This window comes from Thermobia domestica, chromosome 14 (assembly GCF_964235325.1).
Source record: "Thermobia domestica chromosome 14, izTheDome1.hap1.1, whole genome shotgun sequence".
Classification (NCBI taxonomy): domain Eukaryota; kingdom Metazoa; phylum Arthropoda; class Insecta; order Zygentoma; family Lepismatidae; genus Thermobia; species Thermobia domestica.
In genome coordinates this window covers 136,610,463-136,627,354 of record NC_137467.1, presented here as the reverse complement: position 1 = coordinate 136,627,354, position 16,892 = coordinate 136,610,463, and the positions used below count along the sequence as shown (strand labels likewise).

Here is a 16,892-nt window from a genome sequence, read left to right as displayed (position 1 = left end):
TTGCTAGCCTTACAGCGACAATTGATTCAGATGTCTACCGAGTTGAAGCAGACGATAGAGCATAAGTCAGAAGAATCCAACAAGCAATACGAGGAGTTAAAGCAGACGATAGAGCATAAGTCCGAAGAATCTAACAAGCAATATGAGGAATTAAGTAGACGAATGGAACAAAGGTCAGAAGAAACGAAACAGTCAATTGTCCAGGCGATGAATGACATCACCTCGCAGTTCGAGGAAAAGTTAAAAAGAATATCCGAGGATTGTCAAGATAAACACAACCACCAAATCCAAGAAATCAGTGGTGTAAAAAAGGATTTAGAAGTAATAGAATCTTCTGTTCAACAGCAAAAGATTCAGGTCATCAATAATTCTAACAACATACGTGCAAATACGCAATTGATAGCTACTCTACAGGAAGAAATTAGGACGCTACAGGTTAAGGATAACACATACCACAATAATATGGGTAGTGTTCGCTTGGAGTTTCCCCAATCACCAAAGATGACTTCGCCTTCACCTGTGTCTGATGAAGATATTATCTTGGAAGAAATTCATCCGAAGAGTACAGATGGGCGAAAAAGGGATGGTGCAACGACATATCACGTCATGGATAGGAATTGTCACCAAATAAGTACACGGAATGATAAAAGAAAGGTAAAGTTAAGTGTTAAGATGAGTGAAATACGGGCTATGAGTAAATTCAGTGGTAAATGTAATGAAAACGCTACTTCTTTCCTGGAGAAATTTCAGGACGAATGCAATATAATGTGTATAGATAGATCACAATATATGAAATTAATCCCTCATGTATTACTCCCACCATGTTCTTTATGGTTTAAAGCAGTACGTGATCACATCAATACATATGAGGAATTCAAAGCGGCATTGATCGCGAATTATGAAAATGACTTTTTGCTTGCAAATCGAGATGCCACCATTAGAAATCAACATTTCAATCCTCGTTTGCACAAATCTGTTGTAGAGTTTGTTGTAAATACATACAACGAATTAAAAGTCGTTAATCCCTTACAATCGGAATCTAGAATAATAGCATCGATTCGAAATTTGCTCCCATTTAAGTTACAACAGATCTTGTTCTCTACACAGTGTATGAGTTTCAACCATTTATTAATGCTTGTCCAATGCTATGAAACTCAATACATGCTATGAATCAACAAGCAGGAGTGGGTAAAAATAAGAATAATTCAGATCATTTTGTACCTGTTCGGAATCTAAATATCAGAAGTGTGAACGATACGGAACACAACCTAAGCCGAGTAAATTCTAACAATCAAAACGAGCAAAATAGGCAAAGTTATGTAGGGAATCAGCCTAACCTAATTAATCGTGGTAATCATGATGTCAGATCACCCAACAGAAGTAGACATAAAAACAATCTGAATATAGGGCGAAATTACAGAAATACAACTAGCTACATGGATAGACGTAATTGGAGGTCAAGAGAGGGCACTTCGTATCAAAATCAGAATCACGATGAAATACATGTACAACATATTGTGGAACCTAATCATGATTGTGCAGTACAATGTACTTTATTAGAATCATATGCAAGTATGAATGTAAGCTGATTACCGTTAATGAAATTAGGTTAAACCCATATCAGTTATAGATTCTTGTGAACTTTTATTTTTAAGTTTATGTGTTAATATCAATAATGAAAACAATTCTTATAACTTCGCTATACAGGCAATATGAGGAATTATAATTCGATTCATAATTGATTAAAAGGCAAAGGTTATTTATATTAGATTGATTTGTGTTGAAAACTTAATCGTCAAAGATTATGTTAAGAATAAGGTCCATTTTTATTAAGCTCATTATTCGACGACTGTTTTTATGAGCTATCCTATATGCTATTTGAACAAGATTCTTCTTTATTATGACATCTTAGTGCTACGATGTATACATTAAAATACACCATCTAACTTATTTGTTATTTAATGCGCCCTGAAAGATCAAACATTATTTGTAACATCACCGTTTCAATAATGATTGAAACTATTAATCATGGTAATTTGTATTTCACCCTCGTTAATTATATTAATAAGCGTCGACGTTTTTATTAATAAAGGATAAATATTAATGTAATAAAAAATAAGTATTAATGAAGTGAAAGATTTGTTATAAATGTATCTATATCTATGATATGTAATGAAGATACATACGAGGGGCGATCAATATGTGATGGACATATGTAATGTAAGACCGTTATTGTAAACGGACCAGTGGTTCTTGAAGATAAAAGCCAAGCTCGCTTATAACTTTTATATTCAGTCCAATTGTCGGGCGACATTTTATATAACGAAATACTTTGGATAGTTTAATAATTACCTGCACCTTAGGCAGAAAGTGCTCATACACAGGCACTATACCTAATATAATGTTAATGCAAAAATAACAAAAGAAGAATGTTTTTAATATATGTAAAAAAGAATATATTATGGGAGAGTATTATCTAATGAGTTGCTATGTTGTTGTTTATGGATACCTAATCATCATGTCTGTGTGCACGACAGTTTGAATGAAAATATATTATAAAGTGTATCAACTAATAAACCATTTTAGTACCGTTCATCGACTTTATAATTCTTATAGAAAAGGTGAGAATAATAGTATATATAATTATTAAAGATATTTTTACATGCAAACAATTACTACCACTCGAGATTCATATATCATCGATCGAACCAGGTTAACGGCTACCTCTGGTGAGTCGTTGTACTATGGACTTTGGAATGATATTTAGGAGGTAGAAACAGAGCTTGTATTTTCTCGGAATTGATCATTACGTGCCATTTTTTACACCATTTGACGAAATTATCGAGTGTTGCTTGTAAAGCAATGTTAAGCTGATGCACAGTTTTGCTGAGTGCAAGAAAAGCTGTGTCGTCCGCATATTGAAAAATAAAGACGTTGTGGGGTACAGAAGGAATATCAGACGCATCAAGGATATATAATAAAGGAGTGGTACACCAGTTAGAGGAAAAATCGGCCAGGAGAGTGCTGTACCAACTGTAACATAAGCAATGCGATTTGAAATGAAAGAATATATTAACTGAGATAGCACACGGGAAGTTTGAACGACTGCAGTTTTTTAATGAGGCCATAATGGCAAACCTTATCGAACGCCTTCTCTAAATCCATGAGAATAAGACATGATGGTAAAGCGTTGTTGTATTGGTTAGTAATTATTGTGCGAGACGAAGTAGCTGGTCATTTATAAAAAATCCAGAACGAAAGCCCGCCTGATGGATAGGTAACAGAGAATTTGTGTCTTATGGAGTCGGCAAACGAGAATTTTTTCCAGTAACTTACTGAATACTAAAGTGAGTTGGATGGGTCTGTAAGAGGTTACTGAATGTACAGGTTTATTAGGTTTGTGAAACATGCAAATTTTGGAGACTTTCCAATCTGAAGGGTAGAAACCAGTTTTAAGGATGAAATTGTATATTGTTACTAGGAGTAGCAGGAGTGATGGCGCGGCTTCTTTGATGTCGGTAAGATATCGAATCGATCCCAGGTGCTGTATTTCTTTTCCGAGCTAGTGCCGTATGGATTTCATCGACTGTGATGGGTGAAGTAAGAGGATGATCTGGATCAATGACGTGCTCCGTGGAAGGTTGTAAGGCAGAAAGACAAGATATATCTGTCCGTTCACAACGTTTGTAAGCAGCTGATGGTTTAAAAACGGCCTGTAACTGAGCAGCAAATGCATTTGCTTTTTCTGAGTCAGAATAGAGGAGTACCGTCAGCTATGAAAGGGTAGGTTATTGTACCGCTTTGGCCAACAAGTTGATGAAACCGCTTCCAATAGCGAGAAGGATGAGCTTCCTCGGATAAGTTGTTACAAGTTTTTATCCAGTTTCTACGTTTATAGCAACAAGATAGTTACGAACCGCTCTTTGCCATTGGTTATGTAGGCGTAAATATGCATAATTCCCGGTTCTATAATATTCTCGAAGATGTTTTCAAGCTTGCCGTATAAGTGGAATGTAGGTTAGTGGTAATTTCGGTCTGTGCGGATGCACTTGTTCAGTCGGAATATGGTCCTGAGCACTAATTTGTATGGCTTTAGTGATAGTTGTAACACAGGAAACCAACTCAGTTTCAGTAGTTGGAGGCGTTTCACAATGAAGAATTCGTTCAAGATCCTGCCGGAAAAGAGGCTAGTTAGCCTTACCATATCTCGGAACATGACGAGGGGCGATTTCTTTGCGTGGTCGTTGTCCTCGAGTTAAGTGGTTTTACTGAATGGCGATCGCACCCAATCGAGTCCAAAACTTCTAGTTGACAGATTCAGATAAGTAATGACAACGTCAGGCGTGGTCTGACTTACAGGTCTAGTGTGCGAAGGAAGGACATGAAGATGAAGATGATCAGTTAAATACTGTTGAAAGTCTGTTTTTTCACGATCCCTGCGACTATTTATATTAATGTCTGTCATTATAATAATATTTCGATAGTTATGGGCGATGTATCGGAAATATTCTAGGGGGATAGATTGACATAGTCGAATATAGATAGTACTAAAATTGATGATTATAGAAGGAAAGTATATGGAGTAAAGGAGATATTCTGGGAAAGTACTAAAAGCTGGCGGATTGTATGACCTAACTGGATATTTTGGAGAAAAGCTTATAGCAACTCCTCCTTGGGCACGAGCCAGATGATCATGATAGTCATGATGTTGTAGTTGATAGCCCGGGATGCGGGCTGGTATGCTCGGTTTTCAAGCGGTTTCGTTAAGTGCAAAGACATTGATATGTTCCTCTAACAACAGCGTTTGTAATAATAGTTTATGCTGCGAAAAGGTTCGAATGTTAACAAATAAGAAAGTAATATCCATAATGAAGAATGCTATGCAGAATGTATTTAACAGCAGTTTCCAGAGATCCAATGTGAAAATGAACATAATTGTTAGAACATGTTGCATGTAGATTGATGTGAAAAATGGATTTTGCGGCTGAGATAATGTGGTGAAATATATTTTGGAGCACCAAACTGATGTAGCGGAGATTTTCGACTGTTAACGGTGGTAAGATGGATTGGTTAGGTTGAGTTGTCGTGTCGGTCATTTTTAGGGGTAATGTTAGCTCCGGGTGTTCTGGTTTTGGTACTGGTTTCGCTTTGCAACGATAGCTATATGTAAGATGATCCCCACTGCCACAGGTGTTACATTTAGGTGGTCCTCGTAAGTTGGGACATGCTTTGGTTTCATGTAGCCCCGAACAATATCCGCACTTAGATGGATTGGAACAAGCTGTTGTACTAGGGTCATTGTATGGCTGACATTTTTCGCAGCGAATAGGCAATGGTCCTTGTGTTTTAGATAGTTCTACACGATGCATTTTGTTGTAAATAGTTGCACCAAAACGTAATAGGTAATCAATAGTATCTTGTTGCTTAGAAAGTACACGAACCATGTACGTTGGACCATTATTATTTCTAATTCGAATGCATTTATCCACTGAAATTCCTTCTTGTTTCAGTTCCTCTTGGATTTCTGCATCTTTGAGCTCTGGGGAGACACCTCTAATAACGATCGATAGAAATGGTGGTTTTCGAAGTGGTGGAGGTTGTTTCTGCCGCTTCGGTTAATTTTGTTAGTGTAGCGCTCTTACCGATGATTTCGTAGGAGGCTTTGTTGCGAATAGTAACTCCAAAATTTGGATCTTTAGATTTTAGAATGTAACCGTTTCTAGTTGGAACAATCTGAACCAGAGTATCCCGTACACGTGGAACATATTTCATGATTTGAAGAAAAAAATCATTTTGGGATTGGTGTACTTCGTGTTGTAATCAGTGAGAATGAAATGATAAAGAGGATCGACATTTGATTGTATTGAGGATGTACCCTGAACCCCAGTAGCAATATTGGTATGCTACGGATTGAGTTCTACATCCATTGATACCATTGACGAGCGTGACCGTCACCGTATTTCATTAAATTTACTAACGTGGTTATAACTATTATAAAAATATGCTTCACATACAAGAACTATTCAAGAAAGACTAAGAGTAGTTGTTTTGGGGAAGGTTTCGTATAAATTTTAATTTTACATTTGCCACATTTAAAAAGAATTGGCATTACACGTACTACTAGTAGATAGTACTAGAGTATCTTCTGTTGCTCGCAGTTATCCTTTATTTCTTGTTTCAGGTGCTCCTAACAAGAATAACGACTTGTAGTAACGATAGTTAACATACCTTATGTTATGCGATTCCATGGATTCATTATGGGATATGTTTTATGTTAAAATCTTAGGCTCTGACTATTACCCTATAGTGGAATTTCTATTGGAAGAAGACATTGCGAAGCAATCATGTCGACATTATTCCACTCAAAAGATATGACTCGTGTTTCTGTCCAATAAGTGCCATGGCTACAGATTACAAGGCAGTTCGAGCTGACATGTCGTGAGGTATTGCGTCTGTTTGTTAATAGTGGAGATGTAATTATGGGATTTGTCATCATCAGCGACGACACGTTCCTGTATCATTAATTCGCATAACAAAATAAAAAGGTAGTATATGGAAATGACCGTCGTCAGTACCCAAGATAGCTAAGGTTGTTCCATCAAGTGGAAAAGTATTGATAATCATTTTTGACTGTATGGGATGATCCACCAACACACTATAATTACAGACTATTTCAGTTAGTTCTGGAAAATCTGAGAAAGCGTATATGCCAAGAAATGACCGCAACTTCACCAGAACGGACGTTGTACCAGAGTATTAAACATTCATCTAAAACACCAGTCTCAGTGTTCCTGAAACATCTCTTATAAAATAAATGCAGTGAGTGTCTTTTTCTTTAGTTTAACATCTCAGGATTATGCACCGAGGGTAAGGGAGATGGTGATGATATAATGAATGATAATAAGCCTAAAGTGGAGGAAATGGGAAAATCACGAGAAAGACCATACTCGTGACGTTTATCCACCACAAAGCCCACTTGGCGCGAGCTGGCATCAAACCAGTTACCAATGTCTTACACCAGAGGTGAGCGCTCTAGTAGTGACTGGCCCCAGTGAGTGGATGATAACTAATTTTGGGAACAGAAATAAAGAGGAAACTAAATAAAAATAATACGAATTCCATTTACTTCAAAATTTTATTAGTAATGCATAATTGATACAACAAGAATATGATTTATTTATTTTAAATTTCGTCTACCTCAAAGAAATCGTCAAACACTATTCTACAATGTTTTTCATACGAAGTAAATATTCTGCAATGTTTCTCGTGGAGTACCTCCTTCAAAAGGAGATACTACTATAGTTATTTACACTAAGTTGTCAAAAGTTTCAAAATATGAGAAGTAAAACATGACAATACAATACATTTGGTTTTAATAGAAACCGTCCAACCTTGCACAGTAAAGACATAGTACTTACAAACAGTAGCGTAGTATATACAAATGTATGGTATATATACATAGGAGATCGACTTCAAATAGTGACATATTACTTCCATGTAGACCTAGTGACGTACGCAGAATCTCGTCAAGGGGAAGGAGTTCAAGTTTCCAAGTTCATATCATTTCAGGTGTTTGAATACATATCTTAACATGGTAAATGTTTATTATAGCATGATATATCGCTCAAAGTGGGTTAAAACATGGAAATTTCCCTTGTGCACGCCACTGTGTAAACCTTGTTGTTGTTGGACTGAAATAATGAAATATAGTGATTTTCCTTATTAAATGTTCTAAGCTGATGATTACGGCTAAAGATAACGTTCTGAACATGTTACAACCTGACAACATTATGATGGCGTATCTGGTGATGATGTATAACATATTCGAAACTTGTATTCATATTACGTTCATATTCATATTCAAATTGTATTCAACATGTAATCATATTCAAAACTTGTATTCATATTCATATTATATTTAACATGTATTTATATTCAAATTATATTCATCATGTACCATATTCAAAACTTGTATTCATATTCAAATTGTATTCAACAGGTATTCAAAACTTTTAACTTAAATTTCACAGAACTTTCCCAATCCTATGTTTTCAAAATCTTAAATTTGACTTTTATTTTATTCAGGAGTGTTTTGTATGTGAGTGCATTTAGTGCCGTCCTTTTCTATCGGAGCTTGAAATATTTGTTTAATGTGCTTTACGTTCTGTTTCGTAATGCACAAAAATAGATTTTGATATTACATTAGCCTCTTCGCATTTTCGACAACATTTGCTATTTGCATTTCATTAAGATGTTAAGATCGCCCACGCTGCTTGTGAGATTTGTGCTATGGAGAAGCAGCAACTTCTCAAAGCACACACGCCTTTGGTTTTAGCGCTTTAAAAATGGGAATTTTGATCTCAAGAACGGATCACACACCAATCAATCAAATGAGTTTAATGAAGAGCGATTTAATAACTTCTTCACAGAAATCCATCAAACGACCAAAGAATTGGCGGGGTAGATGAATTGAGATTTTAAAAAAGGAAAAGAAACGGATGGTGAACATTTTCATTCAATGAATAAAGTTTAGAAACGGCGCTTGAGAGTCACACACTGAGCGAAAGCAACACTCCGCTCGCTCAACACATGGTCACAGTGTTTTCTTTACCACGTTGTCGCTAGTGATGAAAAAGGGGATACGGACAAAATCTCGCGGCCGAAACATCGCCGCCCAAAATCTCGCCGGCCAAAACCTCGCGGGACAAAATCTCGCCGGGCCAAAACCTCGCGTGGCCAAAACCTCGCCTCCCAAAACCTCGCGTGACAAAATCTTGCCGGGCCAAAACCTCGCGTGGCCAAAACCTCGCCGCCCAAAACCTCGCGGGACAAAATCTCGCTGGGCCAAAACCTCGCGTTGCCAAAACCTCGCCGCCCAAAATCTCGCCGGGCCAAAACCTCGCCACCCAAAACCTCGTGTGGCCAAAACCTCGCCGCGAATGAAACTTTTCTTTAAAATTTACCCAATGAGTTTCTTAATATGCAATTCCACATTACAAATAATAATAATAATAATAATAATAATAATAATAATAATAATAATAATAATAATAATAATAATAATAATAATAATAATAATAATAATAATAAGAAGAAGAAGAAGAAGAAGAAGAAGATACAAAAAACATCGTGTGCATGGGCTTTCTCGGGTTATTCCCGTTTCCTCCCACTTTCTTTATTCGATCATTAGCTTCATTCTGGTCATCTACGTCTCCTTTAACCTACAGGACATAATCAAGGGACGTCGTAAAAACACACATATTATTTCATACTTTCATAAATATTATTAGATTTTTGTTGAAATTTTAAGTTTTTGGATGCTCCAAAGTTCACGAAACTAACCCCGTTACTTGTCATTGCTTTCCTTATGCAGAATTTCTTTCCCTATAACCAGTTTAAAAACATCCTGTTGCCCTATCTTCACATTGAAATCTTCTAATACAGAAATAGAATTTTCATATGGTATCGCGGGACTTGGTCAAATACCCGTGATACTTTTTCTGAAACAGCGTCTTTTATACCGTCACCCTTATCATCTGTTGGAACATTTACATTTTGGTCAGGCGAGATTTTGGGTATGGCGATATTTTGGGGCGCGAGATTTTGGCAAGGCGAGGTTTTGGCCCCGCGAGATTTTGGCCCGCGAGGTTTGGGGCGGCGGGGTTTTGGCCCGGCGAGATTTTGTCCCGCGAGATTTTGTCCCGCGAGATTTTGGGCGGCGAGGTTTTGGCCAGGCGAGGTTTCGGCCCGGCGAGATTTTGGGCCGCGAGGTTTTGGGAGGCGAGGTTTTGGCCAGGGGAGGTTTTGGTCCGCGAGGTTGTCGCCGCGAGGTTCTGACCGCGAGGTTTTGTACCCAAACCACAGGATGTGAATTTACAATATGAAGAAGCGGGAAAAAATGACTCAATCCCGACAAAGAAGCAACTCCGCGAGTAAAACAAGATTTTCATCTTCGAAAGACTATGTTATGAATATGATTATCCTGGGAAGGCATAATTCATTACAGATTGCTTGAGCGCAACCGAACACTCAATACGGAGCTCTACATTCAACGGCTACACCAACTCAACAAAGACATTCAGCCAAAAAGGCTGAAAACACAACGACCTCTTCATCACTTCCCCAATACAACCGAAGTCGCGATTCAAGAACTTGAATTGGAAGTTCTGCCTCATTCTCCCTACCAGTGATTTATATACACTAACACTCCTCCAGCACATCCCTAAAATTTTAGAACACCCTCTGGAAAGGAACTCCTTACACTCCCCCAAATTGGGGGTGCAATATTAAAAAGATTCATTCTCGTTCTGTCTAAAGCCCCCCAGAACTTTGTAGAAAATATTTTAAATGATCTTATCTTTAGGCAGAATAGGAATTCCCGTTTTGCCTAATCTTTGTTCTACATCATACCGTAAATACGCGCGTAATTTTCGCCCTCGCATAATTTTCGCATCCCAATTTTGAAGGGCATTTTCTGTATATTTTATTTTCCTCGCGTAATTTGCGCACGCGAGGATTTGACAGTGATTTATAAGAAACCACACGACTTCTTAATCAATTTTTTAATGTTATTTTTCTACAAATTTAGAATTAGTTGTTTGTTGTCAATTCTTGCTACAAAGAAAATGTGTACCGGTATTTTCGTGTTATTTTGACTGAGGAAAAAATTAGATGATGTTCACTGATGTGGCTAATTTTTCCCCCCGCATAATTTACGCACCCTTGTTTCAAAACAACTTTTTTTCCTTTAAAAAAGTGCGAAAATTACGCGAGTAAATACGGTAACCCCTTTTTCGGCATTACCTTATCACCTAATTTGTCTTATATACATAATTCTATACTATATCCAACAGTATCATATGTACTTCTATTTACATATTTAAATTGTCAATGTAAATAGCAGTTATACGAAATATCAATACCAATATTGAAATACTTGTATGTTTTTTGTAGTTTCAATCAAATCAAAAGGTCAGATAATCGGGGAAAAGGGCCGTCTTACGCATCCTTTTGCATTGTTTGCTTAATATATTGTCAAACATATCTGGAGGGCGAGCCTGTGGCATCTTTTACGTACTGCGAGCAGTGGCGGTTTTAGCGGGGAGGCACGGGCCTACCCAAAAGTTCTGAAAAGTATATAAACACTTAAAAATGCAATAAAGAGTAAATCTGTTTTCCACTTTTTATATTAATGGTAAATAATTATTTAACAAACAGCATTAACCACTACTGTAAAAGTAATTTCCTATTGTCATTATCATAATCAAATTTGCATATGTATCCATACGCGAGAGAGTGGGCCTACACAAAATTAAAATCCTAAAGCCGCCCCTGACTGCGAGCCTTAGCATGTTGTAGGTGAACTACTGGAAAACAATAAAATGTTGTTGCGAAATGACCAGATCGAAGTAAGTTTGTTTTATTTTCGTTTCAGCTACAATGTCAAACGGCTTTCTTGTAACTGAGTCAATCAATTTTCCATTTCTCTGCAGGGAGCTTTATTTTAATCACATTCATTTTTACCGGCATAGATGTGAATAACACTGTTAATAACAGAACTGTATCTAGTCATTTTTCTGAGAAGAACAAGTAGAATATCGTCTAAAATTTATGACAAAACTTAAAGAAATAGTCATTCTTCTTGCAAAATCTGTTACACTTACTAAAGAAAAATTTCTTGAAGAAATCCCTTCCTGAACAAAATTCCTCGCCTCGAAAGATTAGACAGAACGGGAATTCCCGTTCTGCCTAAAGATAAGATCATTTAAAATATTTTCTATAATGTGCTGGAGGAACGGGAAGACACCATTAAAAATCTTGCTATTTTGGTTTTTAAAAGATTTTGAGTTCTTGTTTTTAAGTGACAATAGAATAAAACGAGACTTACTTTCGACAAGATAAATTTTCAAGCAAAGCACGCAACGCAAGATTGAATGGAAATCAATCTTTACACGGCTGTGATCGTCACAACAACGTTTAATCAATCGATTGCCAACGATTTCACCTTGACGTTACACCAAGCATGAGAAAGTCGACGCTATTTGGCTCTGGCTTAGGAAGGAAATCCAATGCAATCGTTTGTTGCATCAATTACTTTTAAAGTTTGTAAAATAAAAAAATGGGAAAAAAACGCTAATTAAAAAGGTGATAATAGTATACGACCTTAATGCAAGATTGACTCCCCCAGGTTATTTTTTAACACCGCCCTAAGTTCAAAATTCTGGATAAATCACTGCTCCATACTCTCCACACTTGATGGCGTCCGATTTTCATCTCTTTCGACCGCTTTGCGCTGGGTGTATAATTTAATAATGGTGTGGAAATTAAGGGCTTGGTTGGATGAATTATCTAAGTCAATACCGGCATATTTCTATCGTTAAGGCATTGAAAAACTTATTGAACGATGGGGGGAATTGGAAACAATAAGGGGAATTAATTTATTTGTCTGTTTAAAGTAGTTTTTTTTTAAACGCTCATAAATTATTCCTGGAGCCAATAATTATTGTTGTTTATATTAAAATTTAATGCTCGGTGTCATTACATTTTCCAAAGGACTGCAAAACAATAGGCAGTGCGAAGTCGCACTTCTATGCCATAAAATGTACATGACTCGTTCAGAAATGGCGCGCGCAAAATGAAGATTTAGCGCACTGATGTTCGTCAATGACACTATTACACTGAATTTTCGATTTTTTTTTTTCTTTCTTATGTAGATAAAAGTGGCTTTGGATTTATAAATGATCTGCATGTGTCTTTTGTCATGTTTGTTTTTTGATTACTAGAAAGGATTGATCTTGTATCCTCTCCCAAGAGGAGAGAAAGGATTTACTTTCGCCCACATCAAAGCGTTGTTCAAGGATATTGCTGATCTTCCATCTTCCAAAAAGAACGCTGGGCCCTGAAAAATACAAACAGAATCGTATAAGTATTGATTATTTGTGTGTGCATTTATACATGGAAAAACTGAAATGAAATATTGCAGTTTAATGTCCCACGTATATGTGCTTTAGGCCAGGCCCGAAACCAGCCACAGAGGTTTGGGGGGCCATGAATATATTAGGGGGGAGCAAGTCATTAAAAATTCTCTTACAAATATCTAAATTGTGCATTTTGTATTGAGGTCTGGAGGGGCTACAAAAAGTTTAGGGGTGGCCAGGCCGCCCTAGGTCCCCTCTGGTTGCGGGCCTGCTTTTGGCTAAGGGAGACGGATTATTAAAGCAAGTGAATGATGATAGAAGTATTAATGGAACGAGATTGTGGGAGGAAACGAGAGTACCCCGAGAAAACCCACGGACACGATCTTACTTGGCAGGGAATCGAACTAAGAACCCCACACACCAGAGGTAAGCGCTCTACCACTGAGCCACCATGCACCCCATTTATACATGGATATAAAGTGGGTTTAAGTGACTTCGACCCTTTCTTCCTTGGGTTGTACGCCATATAATTTTTATCGATTAGTGAAAAGAGCACACTATTTTCAAAGAATATTTTCTCCTCCCCCGAACCTCTCCCCGGAACTGCCTGTAGATAGTTGACATAAGATTAGTGTTATCCACGAGACGAAAACGAGTCGTGAAGTACAAAAATCGAGACGAAACGAAAAGCAAGACAATTCTCGTCTCGTTTCCCCCTGTAACGCTAAAATAGTGTTTGGAATCTAAGACTTGAATGAACTAGTTTTATCCACGAGATTAGAGAAATTTCTAGTTTCGTCTCGAATTTGAAATTGTACTTTTCGACTCCTTTTTTGGACCGAGACGATAAATTTCTCTATTCTCGTGGACAAACCCAAGGATTAGGTCTCAAACATTGCTGTATTTTTAGCGTTACACGTATAAGTTGATATAATGATTGTGTAAACACGATGAACAACATTTATCCACGTTTAAAGATACACAAGTCATTGCCAAATATACTCCAATAATAATAATAATAATAAATATGCTTGAATGTTGTTATATCACAGCTTTCGCGGCAGAATTCTCAGAACTTCTAGATGAAATTAAGAAAAAGTGCTGGACATAAATTTTATACATATACATTTGCAAAATGAGACAAGAAAATTCCAAAAACAAGTCGAGAAAAGCTTTCCAAGAATTGAATAAAATAGTACAGAACAGGAATTGTATTTCTGGGCGTTCGGCACTTATGACCATTTTAGGCCGTCATGTATGAGAGATGACCAAGGGCGCCGTTTTCTCTGTAACTTTGGGGGGCACAGAGATATGTGTGGTTACAGAGAAGGATCTAAGAAGGCATATATCAGAATTTTAAGACAAATTCAATTCAAATTATGCCACATATTGTATATTCATAAAAAATACATATAACAAAAATACATATAGAAATACTGTACATATAACAATACATAGTATAAAAATAGCAAATACATATTCATAAAAATATATGGCGTGGCCCACATGAGCTTTGAGGGGGCCCGGGCCCCATGGCCCCCCAGGATCGCCACCCTTGGGGATGACATCCCTTGGCGATCACACTACCCGGAGAATTGGGGAAGGAAGGAGCGGCCTGGGATAATTACGTTAGGTACCGTCCCGGCATTTGGCTGGAGTGGATGAGGAAGTCAAAAGAAAAAACCTCATTCAGAATGGGTGGCCTAAAAGAGCTTTCTACACTCTTTGACCGAATGTCCCCACTGGGAATTTAAGCGGGTTCACTTGCCGACGATCGAGACGAGACAAGGAGTGATTTTTCGAGTATCACGATGAGACGAGACTTCTACAAAACACGAGAATCGAGACGAGAAAGACACGTAGGTAACGCTACATGGAATAGATAGTTAGGCTGGTAAAATAATTTTGCGACAACCCCTGATTAAAAATAAATAAATAAAACCTATATTAGTGAAGCCTTGGATAGTAAGAATTTACTTGACACTCTACTTTGTATCAACTTCAGCTTTAGGGTAAAATCAATCACATTTTGTTCTTCAATAGTTTCTGCCCTAATCAATAATGCTTGATAGGCCTTAAAGAAAACATATGTCTTTTCATCATGATTGGAAAACTTTTACGAAGATTTTCGTGGTATAGACATCAATAGATCAATCGCTTTATACCTCAGCACAGTCTTATCGAGGAGAAATGTCGGGGATAAGAGATTATCCGATTTTTTTCCATTTTTCACCGAACTCAAGAATTATAGGAATGATACCAAAAAAAATGGATGAAAAGATTGCGATCTTGACCAATAATTAGATGTTGAGTCAGGAGCCACAAAATTTTTGAACGGCCTCTAGACAAATCGAGTTTCCGTATATTTTACGGAATAAGGACATCATACTGAGTTAAGTGGTAGTTTTGGTTTGGCTGCACTATATGTAGTTCTCAAGATATAACGCATACAAGAAAATGCTTGATTGAAGAAAATATATTAGATTTTTTGGGTCAGAGGCCACAAAATTTTTGAATGGCGCCTAAATCAAGATTTTTTTTTTTTTTTTTTTTTTTTACGGAATAACGACATTATACTGAGTTAAGTGGTAGTTTTGATTTGGCTACAGTATATGTAGTTATCGAGATATAAGGCGTACAAGAAGATTTGTAATTGAATGAAATATATTGGATTTTTTGGATCAGGGGCCACAAAAATTTAAATGACAGCTAAATCGAGATTTCGTACTTTTACGGAATAAGGACATCATACTGAGTTAAGTGGTAGTTTTGGCTTGGCTGCACTATATGTAGTTCTCGAGATATAAGGCGTACAAGAAAATATTTGATTGAATTTAAAACATTGGATTTTTTGGATCAGGGCCCACAAAAATTTTTAATGGCCCCTAAATCGAGTTTTCATATTTTTTTTACGGAATAAGCACATCATACTGAGTTAAGTGGTAGTTTTGGTTTGGCCACACTATATGTTGTTCTCCAGATATAAGGCCTACAAAAAATTTCTGAAATATATTGGATCTTTTGATCCAAAAATGGAATTTTAAGAGCAACTTTCAGGTACCTTTGATAAGAGTACTTGTCTTTTGTTTTTAGGAGGCAAATATTTCCCCGCATTTTTTTTTCTTGGCACAACTTTGCACCTCAGTACACGCAAACTCCCAAATCATGATTGAATTCACACACAAACAACAGTAATGATTGATAAGCCTCAAAGAAAATGTATTGCGTATTTAATTAAAACTAGTCAACGAACTTTAAAAAGTTCGTTACTGAATTCTCAATATCTGAGTGTGTTTGTTATTTGTGATTTTTTTTTTTTTTTTTTCAATTTTGAGACCTCCATTCTATAGAGTATCAAGAAACTATCTGAAAGAATTGATGGAATTTTACGCGTCACTTAAGCCTACAATTCCTGAGATATTGGCCAAAAAAGTTCCTATTTCAGGAGATTTAAAGAGCCATATCTCGGGAACCGTAAGTCATAGAGTGATGATATTGATGTTGATCAATACTTAAGAGGCTAGTGAACGTTTTGATACCAAATAGTAACCGGTGGCCACTAGTTATATCCAGGCCGGTACCCAGCCCAAAAATTTAGGGGGGGCCGACTGAAGTTAGGGGAGGCCCGATCCAACAATATTATAGTTCATTTGCAAGCCTACCGTGGAAATTTTAGAGGGGGCCAGCAAAAATTTAGGGGGGCGGCCCCCCTAGACCCCCCTGGATACGGGCCTGGTTATATCTGCATTTTTAGAATAGCTTATATATATATATATATATATATATATATATATATATATATATATATATATATATATATATATATATATGGTGATAAAGAGTGACAGCTCAATATAGTTAGTTCAGTAGATCTCCTAATACGCAGGTTCCAAATATGTAACTCTATTATCTATTGAATTTAATCTAATAAACTCAATATACAATTTCATATAAATTTCGAAAAAAAATAATTCT

The 16,892-nt window shown here is 36.8% G+C and overlaps 2 protein-coding genes across 20 annotated transcripts in view; one reads left to right on the top strand and one right to left on the bottom strand.

The window, feature by feature from the left end:
• Positions 1-16,892, top strand: part of LOC145670338 (uncharacterized) — a 493,290-nt gene that overhangs the window by 81,251 nt on the left and 395,147 nt on the right. Inside the window, exon 3 of one of the 18 annotated variants that reach the window (XR_014128281.1) lies at positions 6,182-7,538. The exons of the other annotated variants lie outside the window; for them this stretch is intronic. The gene's annotated coding sequence lies outside the window, so the exon portion shown is untranslated. Of the gene's footprint in view, positions 1-6,181; positions 7,539-16,892 lie in introns of those variants that run through there. 18 annotated transcript variants of the gene reach the window in all.
• LOC145670337 (WD repeat-containing protein 17-like) overlaps positions 9,764-16,892 on the bottom strand; it is a 246,114-nt gene continuing 238,985 nt past the window's right edge. For both annotated transcript variants that reach the window (XM_081738874.1, XM_081738872.1), the window contains one exon: positions 9,764-12,898. In XM_081738874.1, the coding sequence (XP_081595000.1) occupies positions 12,779-12,898 (120 nt within the window). In that variant the 3' untranslated portion in view covers positions 9,764-12,778. The remainder of the gene's footprint in view (positions 12,899-16,892) is intronic.